This window comes from Diceros bicornis, chromosome 11 (genome assembly GCF_020826845.1).
Source record: "Diceros bicornis minor isolate mBicDic1 chromosome 11, mDicBic1.mat.cur, whole genome shotgun sequence".
NCBI lineage: Eukaryota > Metazoa > Chordata > Mammalia > Perissodactyla > Rhinocerotidae > Diceros > Diceros bicornis.
Window position 1 is genome coordinate 65,355,869 of NC_080750.1, and position 18,231 is coordinate 65,374,099.

The following is an 18,231-nucleotide window of genomic DNA, read 5'->3' on the forward strand; positions in this document are numbered from 1 at the left end:
TTTGGAAATGAATGAACAATTTTAAACACATAAAAAAGAAACATGAAGAACTAATGCCACAAAATACAACTCTTTAGCATAAATACTTTCTAACCAGATGTTTATGTGATAAAGCAAGATTAAAATTTTAGAATCAATTTAATTCAGAAGAAGTTTGAAAACTAAACTGCTAAGTGCTAGATGTTTAAAAATAATAGTTTTTTAAAATGTTGGAAAAGGAATATCTTTTTTATCTTTTTATATCTCTTGAAAAAAGGAGAAGGGGGTGGTCGTCGTTAACAGTAAAATGAGGAAAGACTTTTTTTACAAGAATAGACAGTGCTCATCTGTAAATTTGATATCCACAAGCAGAGCGGAAAGACAGGCCTAGCTGGAAGGTAGGGTAGACTGAGACAGTCTTAGAATATTGTGGGTGATGGATATCTAAGATGCTCCAGACACAGCCCTGGAACTGCAAAACATAGGATTAGCAATGCCCTGACTTCATATGACCCATAAATACAAATGACTAGCTCCCTTCCTCAAGGTCACTGATAATATACAGCACTTTCAGACATCACATGAGTTCAGGAAAGATAGGCAGATTCCCAAGTTAGGTCACTTAATGATATCTCTTGTCTCAAAATAGTCCCACCTCAACACTAATTAAATTACTTCTACTTTTGTTTTAAAGTTTAATATTCTACTAATTGATAGTAATTTGTGCTAACAGCAATGCAGATTTCTCTTTAAGAGAGACAAAAGGGCAATAGTCACTAAGACTTTAATATGAATTAGTTAAAGCAAATTTCCTTCTTCCCAACACTTGAGAAAGGTTATACTTTTGGAAGTATTGATAAGGAAGACTGGGGATAGAAGGCAGGTAGAAAGTCTCGGGGAATGTAGCATTTGAGGAATAGGCCAGATGGAGAGAGTACGTACCTGGGCAGGGCTCAGGGTATTACCTAGGAAGACGTGTACCAAGCAGTTATTGAGAGATCAAAGCAAGCTTTCTCACTACAAAAGTTTATCCAAAACCAAGACTTCTAGATTAATACTGGAATGCATTAGATCAGCTCTTGTCGGCTAACCTGTTACCTTTATTATTCATAATAATATTATTTATATCAGAAGATGTGATTTGAGTTTGGGATGACCCAATTTACAACCTTTTAGATCACAGCTCTATCTAAAATTGGGGATTTCCTGTGTAGGAGCTTCATATTTTTGTATGTATTTTTATACTCATATACTTTTATTCTTACAACCTGAAATATAGGTATAAAGAAAATCTTTAAATGGTATTTTAAGGCAAATTTGTTTACTATATAACATAGTAGTATTCATTATTTTTGAATGCCTACCAAGAAGATAAAATTCTATAGCTAGCAGAATTTGAGTCCTTATTAGATACAAGGCAGGGAAGTTATTTTGCCTTCAAATGATATTTACAGACTAATCCTTTGATATATGACAATATCTCAGGTTATGAAAGCTTAAAAACTATACAGACTTAATGAAACGCTTTTGTAACATATGTATTTCCAACACGTATTTGCTTCAATTACTGAAGTCATTTTGATAAAATATCTTTGAAAACTGGGCAATAACAAAATGAAGCAGAATTTTCTTGATAAACCTGTGCTTATCTGTAGTTTGAGTCTCCTTCATAAATTTTCTGATGGGTTGATAAGAAGAGTTGGGATGGGAAGTTAATATATCTGTTCTAAAATATCTTTTGGTTGTTTCTTGAATATATATTATGAAATTGCTAACATTTGATCACTTTCGACCAACAAAACTAGCAATTTCACATAGTTCAGAACAATATTATCCAACTATGACCAAGTAGTAACAAATCTCCTTGGCCTCATTCTCAGAAACAATAGTTCATTTACAGGAGAGTTTTCTGCTGAGATGACCAAGATAACTTAACATATACGACACTGTACAACGTTAAGAAAACAAAAAAATGTTAAAAAAAAAAAAAAAGCTCACGTTAAATAAATGTGAGCTTTGGGTGTTGCATTGTAAAGTGAAAATAACTAATAACTATTATTGATTGTAGACATATATTTATATAAATAATCCCCCTATCAGATTAAAATACAGCAAAGTCAGTATTTTCTTAATTAAAAAATTTTAAATTAGAAGAAACAGCTTACATAGCTCTTTCAAATAAATTTAATAGTTCTTGAGTGTCAAATAAACCTTTCTTTTTGGGGCTGGGGGAGAGGGATGGTGGTGTGATATCTTTTTCATGCCAAAATAAATGTCTAAACTGCAGCCACTCCTTCACATATGCAATACTTTTAAACTTCAATGAAAAAATTAAAACTCTCAAAAACAAAATTTGGTATTTGAAAATAAAAGCAGAAAAGTTGTCTGAAGTTGGTGTTAAAGACCAATGTGAAATGGGATAATTCCAGAGAAGTTAAATTTTTAAAAAAGATGAATGATAAAGAATTCAAATTTACTCTAACACACAACTAAGGTAGAAATATCACCTGATGACAAGAGAACTTATAGACTAATATTTTCATATCAGAGAATTTATGATTTTTAAAAATAATTTTAAGTTCACATATAAAGACATTATTTTCAAATATATATTCACCTCAGCTCAATGAAAAGAACTACTATGCTGATGTTGTCTCAGAAATATAGAATTATTTCATATTAGTTTCTGCCAACAAGAGTAGTTCAGGGAAAAATTATTTGAGGTAGAGCAAAGGGAGTGAGGGAAGATATTTATAAATTTTCTTTTCAAAACTGGGGAGGGAAGAAGTAGAGAAATAGAAAAATGGTGGATGGATAAATATAAATTAGATCAATCTAGGATTATCTGCTTTATCTTATAGAATATCCCATTATCAAAACTCAGAAAATATTCAATGAAATATTTGGACATCAGATTCAAGTTTAGGCTAACTATTTATATTTATATTTAAGAGAACAGAGACCACAAAATTTTATGTCATTTTTTTCTGTATATCAATTTAAGGTGCTTATTTGTTGGTGCTTTAGGAGACGTTTCCCATGGAAAAAAAAGGTGACGTCTTTTTTTGTAATCTTTATTTGTAAACTTTCTTTCACTTTTATTATCTGTAATATAATTTTCCTCCTTTAAAATTACTTAAAATCATGAATGGAAAACAAAGTTAATAACATATCTGAATCCTATCAATTTAAGTATAAATTGCATTAACAGTACAGGCTGATTAGTAAATACAGTTCATGGAAGAACAACAAGAATAAAAGTAAGCCCAGAATAACGATTATAAAATGGTCAAGGGACAACTAAATTAGAGACAGGGGGAATCTGAGACACCACCTAATCTAATCCCCTTGTGTCTTTCATTTACAGATGAGAAAACCGAGGTCCCAAGAGGTAAAATTCCAAAGTTACACAGCTCATTGAAAACCGAGGCAAGACTAGAAATCAGGTCTCCTGACTCAAAATTCTGTGGTATTTTAAAAATAACATAATGCATTTTTATTAAGCATTAAAAAAAAATCTGCCAATTTAGAAAACAGAAATGATTAAGCTCTAAAGTTTTTTCAAGTCAATAAGTACAATACAATCAAAGAAATATCTGCAAGTTAGCAATACAAACAAGCTGACTTATATAACAAAAACCCTAGGGCAATAATAATAATAATATAGTTTACCCTACTTCAAGAAATATGATAAAATAACAAGCTTGAAAAATATCACTGTCTTATAAATACTAATGTTACTAGTAAATGGTAATTACCAAAATAATGGAACACTGAGTCTTCAAAATCCTAATTACTACAAGGAAAAAACTTGCTTCTCTATCAGGGAAAACTGGTGACAGTGGCCAATAAAATGAGAATAAATTATGAGCAATGTTATCATACCAATGAAAATGTCCGAGAAAGAACACAATAGATTTCCTGAGATAGGTGATTATTAAAAAAAATAGTCTGAAGGAAACTATCTTTCAACGTATTTAAATAGATTGAATTACTCTCTCTTATAGGAAGTAATGTTGATTGGCATGGTATTTGACTAAAATATAAGTGAAACTTTACTTTCTTTTACCTTTATGGCAACAATGTTTTACTTTCTATAGAAATCACGGAATAATAAATATGGTTATTAACATATTAAATCTTTATAAATCAACCAAATAGGAATGTCTACAAAGATGGCTGGTTCTGGGTAGACCTTAATGTTTTCCTTCCTAGAAGATTTTGGATCCTGAGAGAAAAGTATAATCCTCTGTCAATTTGACTATTAAAGAAGTATAGGATTAAAATTAAATTAGAAAAATAACCCAGGAGACTGATTAGTCAGATGGAAGGTAAAGGATTCTTAGTCTTCCTATTCCTTTCCCAAAACTCATATAACTAGAACAAGAACAATAAAGAAGAGAAGAGAAATTATGAAGAAATGTCAACATAATTTTTTCACATAAAATAGACAGAAATGATGTAAGAATAATGTATAAAACTATGTAGCTACTAGGAAACATAGCTGAATTAAACGTAAACACTTTTTCTTAATCATTTGTAAAAAGGCATAAAAGAAGTTTAAAAGAATCATGAGTTTCTTTGTAAATCCTGGTTCTATAAAAATACTATCTTTTGTGTGTTTATGTGTGAGAAAAAATGGAAACATCCTTACTTTACGCAGGTTAAAAAAAATTATATATACAAATAATTAAGATAATGTTACAACTTAAAATTTAAAGATTTGCCATGATGAAAACCAACATGTTACAGTAATCACCTTTTTAAAAAACTTGTTCTAAATTGGAAAGAATTAGGCACATCAAAGTCCTGAAAGAAAAAACAAAAGTCATGGGGCTTACACTCCTCTTTATATTTTTCTTATAAATTTCAGTGAAGCCAAGCTAATGTATTTGTATAATTCCATATCAAAGGAAAAATATAATGGAGATCCCCAAACTTCTGCTGAAAGTGACCTACAAATTTATAACATATATTAAAGAGCCAACACAATTTAAGGGCATGGCTACTCTTGAAAAAGAATCACATTTTTTAAAGGTTAATTAGATTACTGACTTAAAAGCTTGTACCAAATGAATACTGGTCTAATTGCCTATTTTGTTGTTATTGCTAAATACCACTGAAGACCATATCCTTGTTTTCTATAATCCCAAAATTCTAACAGAAACAAATATTATCAGAAGAGCAATTTATAGGTTACAGAGTGCTATAATACATATTATCTCATCTGATCCTCACAATGTCCAGTGAGATAGGTTGGGACCAAAAATTACCTTATCCTCATTTTATACAGAAGAAATTGAGACTAAGAGAAGTTAAATGACCTGTCCAGTTCACATCATAATTATGGGTCTTTGAATTCCAAGCCCAGTGGAATTTTCATTACATTAGACTATGTAAGTCATTCAACTATGATAATATGTAAATGTACCTTTGGCATGTCAAAAGCAGTATAAATATCATCATAGTGAAATTTCGGTATAGTAATGTTTTCTGAGCTCCAGCCAATGATCCACTATTTTATCAAAAAAAAATTTAAGTAATTCCTTTTATTTCACAGGGATATTGCCTAAACCAAGATAGTTACAATTTCAGTTATTTCCAGCTATTATCACAAAGAAACTAATGAGGTAGGTTAAAATGTAGTAAATTTTTCTAATTTGAAGAGATTCTTATAATTTTATAAATCTACTCTAAGAAGCAGAAAAAGAAAATCATTACTAGTAAATGTTTGCTTGACTATTCATTCACTCAACCAGTACACAAAGATCTAACTTCACATAAAACCAACAAGAGCCTAGACATTTACTTCTAAGACTCACTTTCACCTTTTAAAATTAATATAAAGTGTTGGTAAAAGTTTGCATATATATTTCTAAAAATAGTAATACAGACCGCTACTCTAGGAGAAATAAACTTCATTTGGTACAATTTACATATTTCTTATGACTTGCCACATGTTATTCTGGTAAAGCGAGACTTCATTTCACTTAGTTTAAATTTAGATCCTTCAAATTTCTTTGAAGTGAGACTCTACCAGGATAAAAGTGAGTTGCATGACATGAGTTGTTCATTCATTTAAACATTTATTGAAAAACTTACTATGTACTAAGCCCTGTGCTAGTTGTAGAGTTATCAATCAATTGTTCTGTGAAACTAATTAGTGTTTTGAGCTTAATATTGTCTTGGATCTTTTGCTTTAATTACTGAATAAATTAAATACAATATTGCTGAAATCAAAGTACTTTTCAAAAATCTTTTGATTATGTATTAACATTTTAGAGAGAACTATTATTTTTCTCAGTTGTCAACTGAACAAATAAAACACTAAACATTATCATATGCCAATCACAACACAAATTAAAGTTAAATATGTGGTGAGAAAGCTGTCCAGACTTGCTCAAGCTGATTTAAGCTAGCTGAGTCTTGAAATTGCTGTTTTGCTATAGGTTTTTCAACTGTCTCTTAAAAAAAATTCTTAATTTGGAGCTCTAGTTTGATAAATAACATGGCTCAAACTAAATACTTTTACTGAAAACAATAAATTAACAATACTAAGTAAACTCTGTGGAGCAAAATTAAGGTACTGAAAGCATTTACACACACCCCCACAGTTTAATAGCGAAGATACAATTGAATATATAAAAATCAGGAAGACAATGTTAAGATTTTCATAGTGATATTCACTTAACTGTCTATACTAGGCCCACTTGTACAACAAAACCAATTAACATTTTGGCAATTGATAATATAATGCAGATGGCAATAGATGACAACATCTTTGAGCTCAAATTGGTACCTTCTATTTTAACTTCTTATTTTTGTTTCTGAATGTTTCTTTGGGTCCTCTCATGCTGTTCTCAGGAGAGATTCTCAGACAAAAGCCTCATGAATTACCAATTTATTTATAAATGAGTTGTTATAAGTTTGGCCTTCAAAGAAAAGGTTTACTAATTGTCAGTTACGAGGGTTATGAGGGAATTCAGACTCTGCCTGCCTCGAGCACTAGCTCCAGTTCCAAGGAGAAAGACAATGAAGACAGAGGGAAAAGAAAAATATTGTGGGCCAAATGTTCAAATATATCTTATGAAGAATTAATAATAATAAACATTAAGGTATATGTACTTTGAAAGAAACAACACGATTACAAACAAGTTATCATCAGAAAACTAACTTTTATGCCTGATAAAAGCTTCTTTTTCAAGACCAAATTTCTTTGTACTTTTTGTTTTAAAGAAAGAGAAAAGAGTACAAATGAATTAAACACACATCAAGGAATGTAATATAGTAGCCCTCAAACAAATCTCTTAAATCCTCAATAATCTTAATCCCTTATATTTCACAATGCTTTACAGTTTTCAAAGAGTTTTCATATGATTTTTCATTTGATCCCTATTTGACAACTTTGTGAGGTAGGTATTTATTTTCTATCTTCATTTACAGACAAGGGAACTGAGGCTCAGAGAAGTTGACTTGTTAAAGGTCAAAAACTAGCATATGACAAAGCCAGGCCTCTCTAGAGTCTAGAATATTTTTCAAAGTGTGATTCTTGGATTACCTGCATAAGAATCACATGTTATATTTTTATAACTACAGATTTTAAAGTCCTACCACCACTGACTTACTGAATAAGAATTTTTAGGAGTGGAGCCCAGAATTCCACATTTTATAGTGGACAATAAAGTGGAGAACAATTGTATATCAGGTAATGATATAAAAGCATTAACATTGAGTCCAGCTAGATTTTCACGTGATATAATATGATGCCAACAGATCATCATCAGGGGCTAGTTAGTTGAAAACAGCCTGCAATCTGGCTGCAGGTTAGATCACCTGGAAAGCTTTTTTTTAAAAAACTACCGATTCTCATCTGAATGAGAGGAAGGTGCCGGGCATCAGAGGTTCCCCAAGTGATTCTCATCTGTAGTCAGGGTTGAGGACCGCTTGTTTAAATATGCTTTTCTATATAACACATCTAGCATTTTCCAGAATTCTCCTTTCCCTTCTGATCAATTTCATGCCTAATAAAGTTCACAGTTTTTATTGTAAACTATTTAAACATCACAAGACAAAATGTCAAACATTTTTGAGTTGATATTTTCAAGATTAAAAGATACTTCACAGCAAGACTAATCATGCTTCATTTAGCTACAACAATTTTCAAATACCCCAAATTAATCACCACTTTGGACTTAGGTTATATATATTTCAGCTGTAAACAAGAATAATCCAGAATCTGAAAATAAGAGTATGGGGCAAAAGCTGTAGCCTGTTTGCTACTGGGCAGTGCAAGCACAGACAATCAACTCACTCGTAGGAGGGGCCTGGATACCAAGATCTGGTGGCTTTGGCAAGACGACATCTCATTGTAGAAAAATACAACAATGAATACAGAGATAACATTTCGCCATTTTGTAATTGTGGTTGCCACAAAAAACCTTATAATGTGTGACGCTTATCTTATTACATGCCTCCACGGAACAGCTCTGAACCTGAAATTCTCTATGAATCACTACTACTACATGGGAAAAGATGGCTACGAATTAAAAATTTTCCACCATGCATATGGATAAGTTATAAAAACACAGCCAGTAAAAGTAAAACAGCCAGTAAAAGTAATATTTACAAAAGTAATAAAAACAGCACAATTATAGGGGAAAAAATGCCCATTGCGAATCCTAATCCTGTATTTCTCTGGATGAAGATTATTTTGATAGAATTTTGAAAGAGCCTTCGATAGACTAATCAGATTCTTTTGTTGATCTTATATTCTATTAGCTAAAATACCCTTGCTGATTTATCAAATTCTCCTACAGTTTAAAAACAGTTCTTTTTCACTTAGTGGAAAGAAAACTACAAAGTCCTACTATTCGTCTGAGAAATAAATCTTGCATAGAAAATTTCTTTAATTCTGAAATTTTGTTTTATTACCAGAACTACCAGAATGTGATCTCACAACTAGTTGATATTATATCAAAGTTCACTACAAAGCAGTCACCATACTTTTAGGATTTTTCTAAATATAAAATACGTGGGTGTATAAAAATGCTTACCAGACAAATAATTATCTCTTCATAACCTAGAAATAAGAATTATTTATATGATGATATAATTCTTAGCATTTTGGAGGCCTTGATGTTCCAAATTTGATGCAATATAGAAAGCAAACATTTACTTTTCCAATGGACACACTCTGCACCTGACTGAAAGCATAACAGTGAGTTACAGCAATCAGTCATGCAAAGGCAAAGAATAAAATCTGCTTTTTAAACAGCACAAGTTTTCCACTTTCGACAGGACAATTTATGCACTGGTTCCATCTTCTTCAATAACCCGATTCATGCTGGTGCCATGTGTGATGTGAGTCATAGGATTATTACTGAGATCTCTGATGCTGCTATGTCGGGACTGTTCATTGAGCCGATGAGAACTACTGTGCCTGGAGTGATCCGTTAGTCGTGACATGCTGCCATGAGGTAGTCTCTCTTCCATTCCTCTGTAACTGCAGGGAGTGTACCTAATACAGGAGAGTTTACTTTGAAGCAGGTAACAGAACATAGCAGAAAACAACACTAAAAATTTTCATGAAAATGCCGCATTAAATGAAATGATTAGGAAGCCAACAGGTGAAAAAATAACAACCAACTTTTGATGATTTACAGTAATTTCATTAACACTGTAGAAATATTCACATGGCTAACAAAAAAAAGGAGAAAATCTGCTTATTAGGTTCAGAATTAAGGTTCTATTCTTTGCAAAAGGACAGAAGCTAAGGTTAAGTGGAGCTACTGAAATGGAGCTATGCTAAGTATGGATACTTTTCTCATTCAAATAAGTTTTGGGTTATGGGGCGGGTTCAGGAAGAGGAGAAATAATAGAAGAAATATGGCATTGTCCCAGGGAGTCTAGAAGATTGGTTATAATCAGTAGTACAGCAAAATGAAATTTTACTAAAAGACTAGGAAGAGGGAGCATGTGAAATTAGAGGAAAAATTAGTGGAACCTAAAAAAAAAGTGAATGAACTGGCAAACAATGATGACAGTATGTGCTGACAGCTTCTTTGCAGATAGCCCAGTTAACAGCTGAATTAACTACCTGCAAATGGTCTTAATTACTTTGCATTAGGGCTTGAGGCTGTGAAGATACTATTTCATAGACGATACATCTACTTAAATATACTAGTAACAACATCCTAACACTCTGTAACCTATATTCCTGCTAAAGCAAACTCTCTCCATACCCCCAGCCCAAGACCCAGCTTTTGAGTAAGTTAACTGGGCTACATTACTTATTGCCGGCAGTCTTCTCCTCCATCATTGTACTTATCTTGAAAGGTACAATCCTGACTGCAATCCTGACTCACTAAGCCCCACCAGAGGTAAGAAATTCACACCATACATGCAGCTTTTTGTAAAAAGTATTTAATTTAGGATAACAAAGTTCGAAGAAAACTTAACTAAACATAATTTATAACTTTAATATGTTAAATTTTAAGTAATGTTTCTAAAAATGAAAAGGATATAGCAGGCCATTCCTTTTTTAAACAGTCATCAAAAGAACTAATCATAAGTAGCTGAAGACCTATTGGCTGTCAAAAAGCATTGATAAATAAATGAACAGCAATAGGATATATTGGAGTATATGAGGAAGCCATTTGGTATAAAACTAATAAGGCCTGACCTTGTTTTTCCAAAAGGGCCTGATATGGCCTGTTGAGCATGCATTATACATCTGTTTTAAATATTTACTATGTCCCAAAGACAAGAATGATGCCCCTAAAAATAGGGATGTAACCTCCCCCACATTGGCATTTCCTTTACAATAAGCATCTCTCCCTAAACTAAGGATTAATTACTGACCTGCTGTGCTTACCCTGTGACCACTCACCTTGTGACCACTGACCTGCTGACCACTGATCTGCTGTGCCAGCTAAGCATCTTGTAACAATTGTAAAAGGGACATTGCTATAATATGTGATGTATGCTCTTTGTTCCAAGACGGTATATAACCACGCTGTACATCTCACTTCTTTGGTGCCCTTCCTTAGTAAAGGAAGGCCCCGGGCTAGTTTTTCTTCTCTGGATCCCAAAGTATCTTGTATATGATTTTATTATACCCATTAAAGTGTATTATAACTAACTGTTTGCTCTTCTGTCTTCCATTTCTGCATCCCCAGCACTTAGGAAAATGCTTCTCATATAAGAGTACTTAATGCAAAGAAAAAGGCAGGAAAGAGAAAGGATCTTTAAGTGTGGTTAAAAAATAGGTCATTGGTTATGTTAGAAGGTACAGTGTAGGTGGGTAAGAAGGAGAAAAAGACTAGATATACAAGAAACTAAGGACAGAATAGGTAGAAAGGAAATATTCAATATATTCATTTCAAAAATGTGGCAAGGAAAGGAAAAAGAAATGGATAAAAGAAAATATATCATAGTCAAAGAAAGACTGCTGCTTTTTAAAACACAGAGTAGCTAAAGTTAGAAGGCAAAAGAAAGCAAGTTGAGAGGAAAAACTAGAAGATATAAAAAGAGAGTAAGTATAGACATCATATAACACTAGGAGAACAGAGAAGACCAAGAGAAAGGCTGGAATGAAATTGGAAGGATACAAGACAGTTGTGGAAACAGATGTTTCAAAGTGAACATCAAATGCTTTCCATTTTAAGCATAAGAATTTTCATTCTTTTGGCTTCCCAAACCAGAAATCTTAAAAAAAAAAAAATCTCTGACACATTCCTTCTCTCCAGCTGCTATTAATCCATCACCAATTCCCATCATTTCATTTCTTCTTTCAAAATATCTTTCAGATCAACTCTTCCTCTCTTCCCACTGTCACTACTCTCCTATAAGCCTTCATCATCCCTCAACCGAATTATCATAAAGCTCCTAAGAAGTTTCTAATTCTAGTGTCTCCATCGTCAAATTTAACAAGAAAACACATCCAGCCTTCTCTCAAACATTCTCTCTGTGAAGGTTTCTATGACCCCGCCCCCACCAGAATTAATCACTCCCTCCTACATGCTACTACTGCACCTGCTAAACAGGGGTTGGCAAACTATGGCCTGCTGGCCAAATCTGGCTCCTTCCTATTTTTGTAAATAAAGTTTTATTGGAACACAGCCATTCTCATTTTGACTATATATTGTCTATGGCTGCTTTCATGCTACAACAGCAGAAATGAACAGTTGCAACAGAGACCATATGACCCACAAAGCCTAAGATATTTACTATGTGGCTCTTTATAGAAAAAGTTTGCCAACCTCTGGACTGTACCATCACACTTGCATTTTACTTTAATTGTTCACTTACAATATTAATAGAAGTTGATATCAGGCACTTACTGAGATGGGCACTGTTTCAAGCAATTATATTATCTAAATTGCTTGGAACAGTGCCAAATATTTTTTCATTTATTTTATACAACATTCCTAAAGGAGCAGATATTATTACTATTTCCATTTTACAGATGAGGAAACTGAGGTTTATCATTCCAGACCCAATCTTTTTAACCACAATAGTAATATTGACTACACTATCTTTCTTAATAGACTGTGAGCTTATTGAGAACAAAGATCATGCCTAAATCATCTTTGTATTCCCAGAGCCTAGCACAGTGCCTGACGTAGCAGGTATTCCATAATTGTTTGCTAAATTAATCTTAACTAAAATAACCACTTTCACCCTGCCTTCTCCAAGCTCAATACCCGTCAATGACATCATATTGCTTACCGCATCAAGTCTAAACTCTAAACTCCTCTGACTGGCTTTAAGTCTGATCATAATCTGGGACAACTGTACCTAGCAAAGTTCAAAAAGCTTAATAATGTTCAACTTCTATTTCAGAACTGGCTACTCTTCCTTCTTAAGCTGTGTGACTCTAATTCAGCATATGAAATAAACTAAGTTACCAATAAAACTCACCTGCCATCACGGGATCTATGGAGGCTGCCGTGGTAGCTGCTCACTTTGCTGTGGACACTCCCTGCTTTGCTTCTCTGATCATCCACCATAGCCAGCTGAGTTGAAGAAGCATGTGTGGATGTTCCTTGAGTGGAAGTTCCTCTTGATTTTCTTATAATAGGAGTATTTGGATCCCTCAGGAGGGACTGGGCAAAATCAGGTTCCTGGAGTACCTGTCGGCTCTCATTCACTATCCTAGACAACAAAAACTAAATTTAAGATACAGACTAACATGCCTATAGACCAATAAACAATACTTTTGTGACACTGACATTATTCTTAAAATTAATTGCTCTCCAAATAATGTCATTAGGACAAATATAAGGTAACATTGTTGACAAAGGAAAGAATATAAAAATGCCTGTCAATTTGTCCAGTGAAGTGGTATGATGGAAAGAGGACTGTCTTAGACTAGGCAATCAGGATTTTAGTTCCAACCTTATCAATAAATATGCGATCTTAGGCAAGTCACTATCCCCTTTCCTTTATTTTCCTCCTCTATAAAATGAAAGTATACAATTTCATCATTTCTAAAAAATCTCTTTCAGCTAAACAAATTTATGATCCTCAAGGACACTGAAATATTACAAAGATATTACTATAAAGTAGAGAAATTGTTTTCTTGCATGGTTTTTAGAAGTAGTGGAGGCCTCATTGTAGCATAGATACAGTATTTTTTAACTTGTTCGAGCAGTTGTTTTAAGGCCACAAGTGGATTTTATGGCAGAAGCAGTTGTCTAGTGCTGGAATAAACATGAGTGGTCATAATCAGAACAAAACATATGAAAAATTAATTTAAGCAACATACTATTAAGTCCTAGACATATTAAAGGCTTAAGGGAAAAAAATTTAAGGGGATAAATTATTGTCAAGAGTAAAAGTTTTTAACTGCTATGAAAGGGTTAAAAGCATAGATAGATATTTATGATGATGAACAAAGCAGTAATTAAATTAATAAAAGAGCCAATTAAACAGTTGCACAGATCAGTGTCTCAGTGTATGTAAATAAGTGACTGACTATGAGAATCAAAGTTAAAATTAGATACACAATTTCATCAAAAAATAAAACCCCAACATGTAAAGACTGGATCATACAGTGAGAAAGTGCATGTATTCTAAGTTTTCAAATTACAAAAGGACTGTTGATATTGCTCTTGTTGTTTTTACTGCTGAGGGAGAAGGGCTGAGGGAAGAGTGATATTTTTTGAGTACTCATATTGTGTCAGGCATTTTACATACATTCTCCTTTGATCTTTTTAGTAACGTTTTTATTATGAAGATTAATATCCTGAGAGGATATTTCTAAGAGGATATTAGATATCTACTAAGAATAAATGTTGTGATCCCCATTTTACAGATGAAGAAACTGAGGTTCTGAGGGATTAAAAAACTTTCCAAAAGACACACAACAAAACCAACAGTTGGGGATCAAACTTAAGTTTAAATGGCTTAGAAGCCAATCATAAAGTAATAATAAAACATAATGTTTACATATATCCTGAAAACAAAGTGTCAAAAACTACACAGAAGAAAGAACCAGTCAAAAATAGTTAAAAAAAATGTTTGTTCCTCTGTCATCAACGGCCCTATTCACATATATATACATCCCAAGTCAATCTTGATCACTGACTTGATTTTCTAAACTTATTTTTAAATTTAGGTTCAAACTGACTTCTGGTCGTTCCAAAAATTTAATCCACCTTCAAACTGTGAAGGTTTGTCCCTTCATTTTACAGGTAAGAAAACAAAGGTCCTGGGCCAGCCCCATGGACTAGCGGTTGAGTTTGGCACATTCCGCTTCAGCAGCCCAGGTTTGGTTCCCAGGTGCAGACCTACACCACTCGTCAGCAGCCATGCTGTGGTGGCGACCCACATACAAAATAGAGGAAGACTGGCAACAGATGTTGGCTCAGGGTAAATATTCCTCAGCCAAAAAAAAAAAACAAAAAAACCCCAGAGGTCCAGAGAAATTAAGTGATGTGACCCAGATAATTCCAAAAGATTACTAAAAATATTTCAGTGTGTCAGAATTATTAGCATAAGCACAGTCTGAGATGTGGTTTCACTTAGTGGGAGAACACTAATTTGACTAGCACAACTTTAGAAGCCAGTCTCTTTATAGCACAGTATAACAGAGGGGGTTAAGAGCAAAGACCAGCGTCTAGAGTCAGACTGCTTGGGTTTGAATCTCAATTCTAGCATTCACCAGCTATGAAATCTTGGTTCTTTGCCTCAGTTTCCTTATCTGTAAAATGATGATCTCCTTAACAAGGCTGTTTAGAGGATTAAATGATTTAATAATATGTTAAACGCTTAGAACAGTGCTTGGAATATTAAATGTGCTCAATTAATTGGTAACATTATGATTACTTTATAGTTATTTCTCAAAGGCTAAACCAGACAAATGCTAGAAATAGCTATAGTATGCTCACACTCTTGAGCTCCAGAATAAGGAGCTGACACTCTAGCCCAGAGCACAGTCCTGGCTTGTAGGATCACAATGACTTTGTTGGGTGGGGATCCATGGCTGCAGAAAATCAAATTAGAAGGTTCCTTGGGAGTTCTAACCAGTTTCAAAAGGATTCTGGCCCAACAAGGATCCCACAAATAACTAGGATGATTTCCCATAAGGGTAGCTTCGGTTTAGCTCTATCTGGAATTTCTAATACAACCCTATTACAGAATTGTTTGTGTATGGTCTAGAGGTGACCAGGAATGTTTAATTCAAGCCTTTTCCTCAGCATTGTGTTTTACTGTGATTAAAACATATTTAAAAATTTCAAAGAACACACAGATAAATCACTAAAACCCACAAGGAAGGCTACTCCATGAAAGCAGGGATTTGGCCTGTTTTGTCTGCTATTGAATCCCTGATATCCCAAAATAGTTCACGGCACATAGCAAGCATTCAATAAAGACTTTTTTTTTTGTGAGGAGATCAGCTTTGTGCTAACATCTGCCAACCCTCCTCTTTTTTTGCTGAGGAAGACAGGCCCTGGGCTAGCATCCGTGCCCATCCTCCTCCACTTTATATGGGACGCCACCACAGCACGGCTTGCCAAGCAGTGCATCGGTGTGCGCCAGGGATCCCAACCAGCGAACCCCTGGCCACCGCAGTGGAGCACATGCACTTAACTGCTTGTGCCACCGGGCCGGCCCCAATAAAGACTTTCTTAAAGGATGAATAAATGACTAGGAAATACATTTTTGTTGTCGTTGTTGAATGAGTCTTTCCTTCTCTGCCCTATGAAACTGTACTTAAAGGAGAAATGCATCATCTGATATCTCAGGTAGCAGTCTCAGATATGGTAATAAGAAATGTATATTTTAAAATTGGGATTATTTTATCTCAATCTAACCTGTGTAACAAACTGCTAATTACTGGTATTTTAGAGAATATAGATTTTGTTAACGAGGCACTTAAGTTGTATAAGAAAAGTACACTAACCCATATTAGGCCCAACATTTTAAATATAATCTTAAGAGTTTTACAGACTATCCCCCAAAGCCCATTTTCCATGGACCCTAGGTTAAGTAAAATCACAAGAATATAGACTCTACTAAGTTAGAATTTGTGATAATTCAGATATAGTATACATATAAGACATGCTGAGTAAAAAGTTTGAAATCATTTGTTCCTTTGTGAATACTGCAGGGTCTTATTTTGTTTTATGAACTAAGGGTTCAAAAAATTAAAGATTCCTTAAATATGCTCTCATAAGTTTGCTTTGTCAAGTCTTATATTTTACCATGATACTCTAATATGCCATGTGGCCAACTATGAAATAAAATAATTTCTTTAACATATTTAATTTAATCTACTAATGTCATTTTTCTATTTTGGCTTTAACGTGTACTCCATAAGAATGGGATAACATGGCATCTCTTTGAATCATTTATGGTATACTTGGAAGAACAATGGATAATTGGAAATGGAAGTCTAATCTAATACCTTTGTGACTTTGGGCAAGGCACTTAACCTCTCTGTGTCTCAGTTTCTCATCTGTAACACAGAGATGATAATACATACCAACCCTTACCAGAATATCAAGAGACTCAAATAAGAATATATATAAAAGCATTAATTTGTTTTCATTTTAAGAAAATTATAATATGGATGTTTCAAAATAAAGACCGGACTTCCCTCAAATATTCTGAATTAGTAAGGAATAGACCTTAAGCCTGGTTCTACTTGGCTATCTTCTCAAATAAGTTTTTAGCTTTTAATTAAGAACGCTACTGTGCCAATCGTAACTGATGGCAGCTGAGGTTACAATCTTGTTGGGATACTTCCTCCAAATTGTCTTAACATGAGCAACATAAAAAATTTATGTGATTGTGAGGTTTGTGAACATTGTGATAGTTTAATTCAACTTACTCTTTTTTCCTACGACCATGAAAAAAACTGGCCCATTCAAAGCACGTCTTTTTGCTTCCAACCCAAAAAATGGAGGGAATACCAACTATGAGAGCCATCAGGTATTTCATCAGAAAGAGAATCAGGTCTGGACGACTCATTTGAGTAACCTACAGGAAGGAAAAGAAAAATATCTTAACTATATAAAAAGAAGTTTCCATTAATGGCCACTATAAAATCTTTTCAAAAAATAAACAGTAGTAAAATAATTCTACAAATTTGATGTTTTCACTTATATAGTTCTATAATTTTCTTGTCATATGAAAACAATACACTCCTGAAAATTTGACAATTAATTTATATTCTATTTTTTGAGTCCTATATTTTTCTTATTAGTTCACACTGAACATCTAAAGAAAAAGATTATTAATGTAGAAGATAAACCATGAAGAGGAATAGAGGCTCAAACAACACCTGGATTCTTGGCCATTTTGCTAGTTCTATCATTGATCATCACAATAAATTATTAGGAAAGTATTAATCTTTTCCTCTCTTTTTATTAATTTCTATTCTTATCTGTATTATGCCCTTCCTTCTACCTCATGTTTACTCTGCTGGCTCTTTTCAAGCTTCCTCTTTAATATACGAGTTATTTATAAGTGCATTTTCTAGTTTTTAGTCAGATGAGTTTTTTGTTTCTTTCTTTTTATTGCTGGTTTCAAGTTTAATTATTGTGGTCAGAGAATGTGGTCTATATGATTCTTAAATTTTGGAGACTTCTTTTGTGATTTAGGACACAGTCAATTTTTGGAAGCATTCCTTGTGTGCTCAAAAATAATGCACATTCTCTATTTGTTGGGTACAAAATTTTCTATATGTATTAGATCAACTTTGTTAGTTGCATTGTTCAAGTCTCTATTCTTGACTAATTTTCT

The 18,231-nt window shown here is 33.4% G+C and overlaps 1 protein-coding gene across 1 annotated transcript in view; it reads right to left on the reverse strand.

Moving 5' to 3' along the window:
- Nucleotides 1–1,998: 1,998 nt before the first annotated feature.
- FZD3 (frizzled class receptor 3) overlaps nt 1,999–18,231 on the reverse strand; it is an 88,136-nt gene continuing 71,903 nt past the window's right edge. The window contains exons 5-7 of the mRNA XM_058550431.1: nt 17,318–17,466; nt 12,901–13,134; nt 1,999–9,496 (exon numbers count right to left, since the gene is read on the reverse strand). Of these exons, the coding sequence (XP_058406414.1) occupies nt 9,283–9,496; nt 12,901–13,134; nt 17,318–17,466 (597 nt within the window). The 3' untranslated portion in view covers nt 1,999–9,282. The remainder of the gene's footprint in view (nt 9,497–12,900; nt 13,135–17,317; nt 17,467–18,231) is intronic.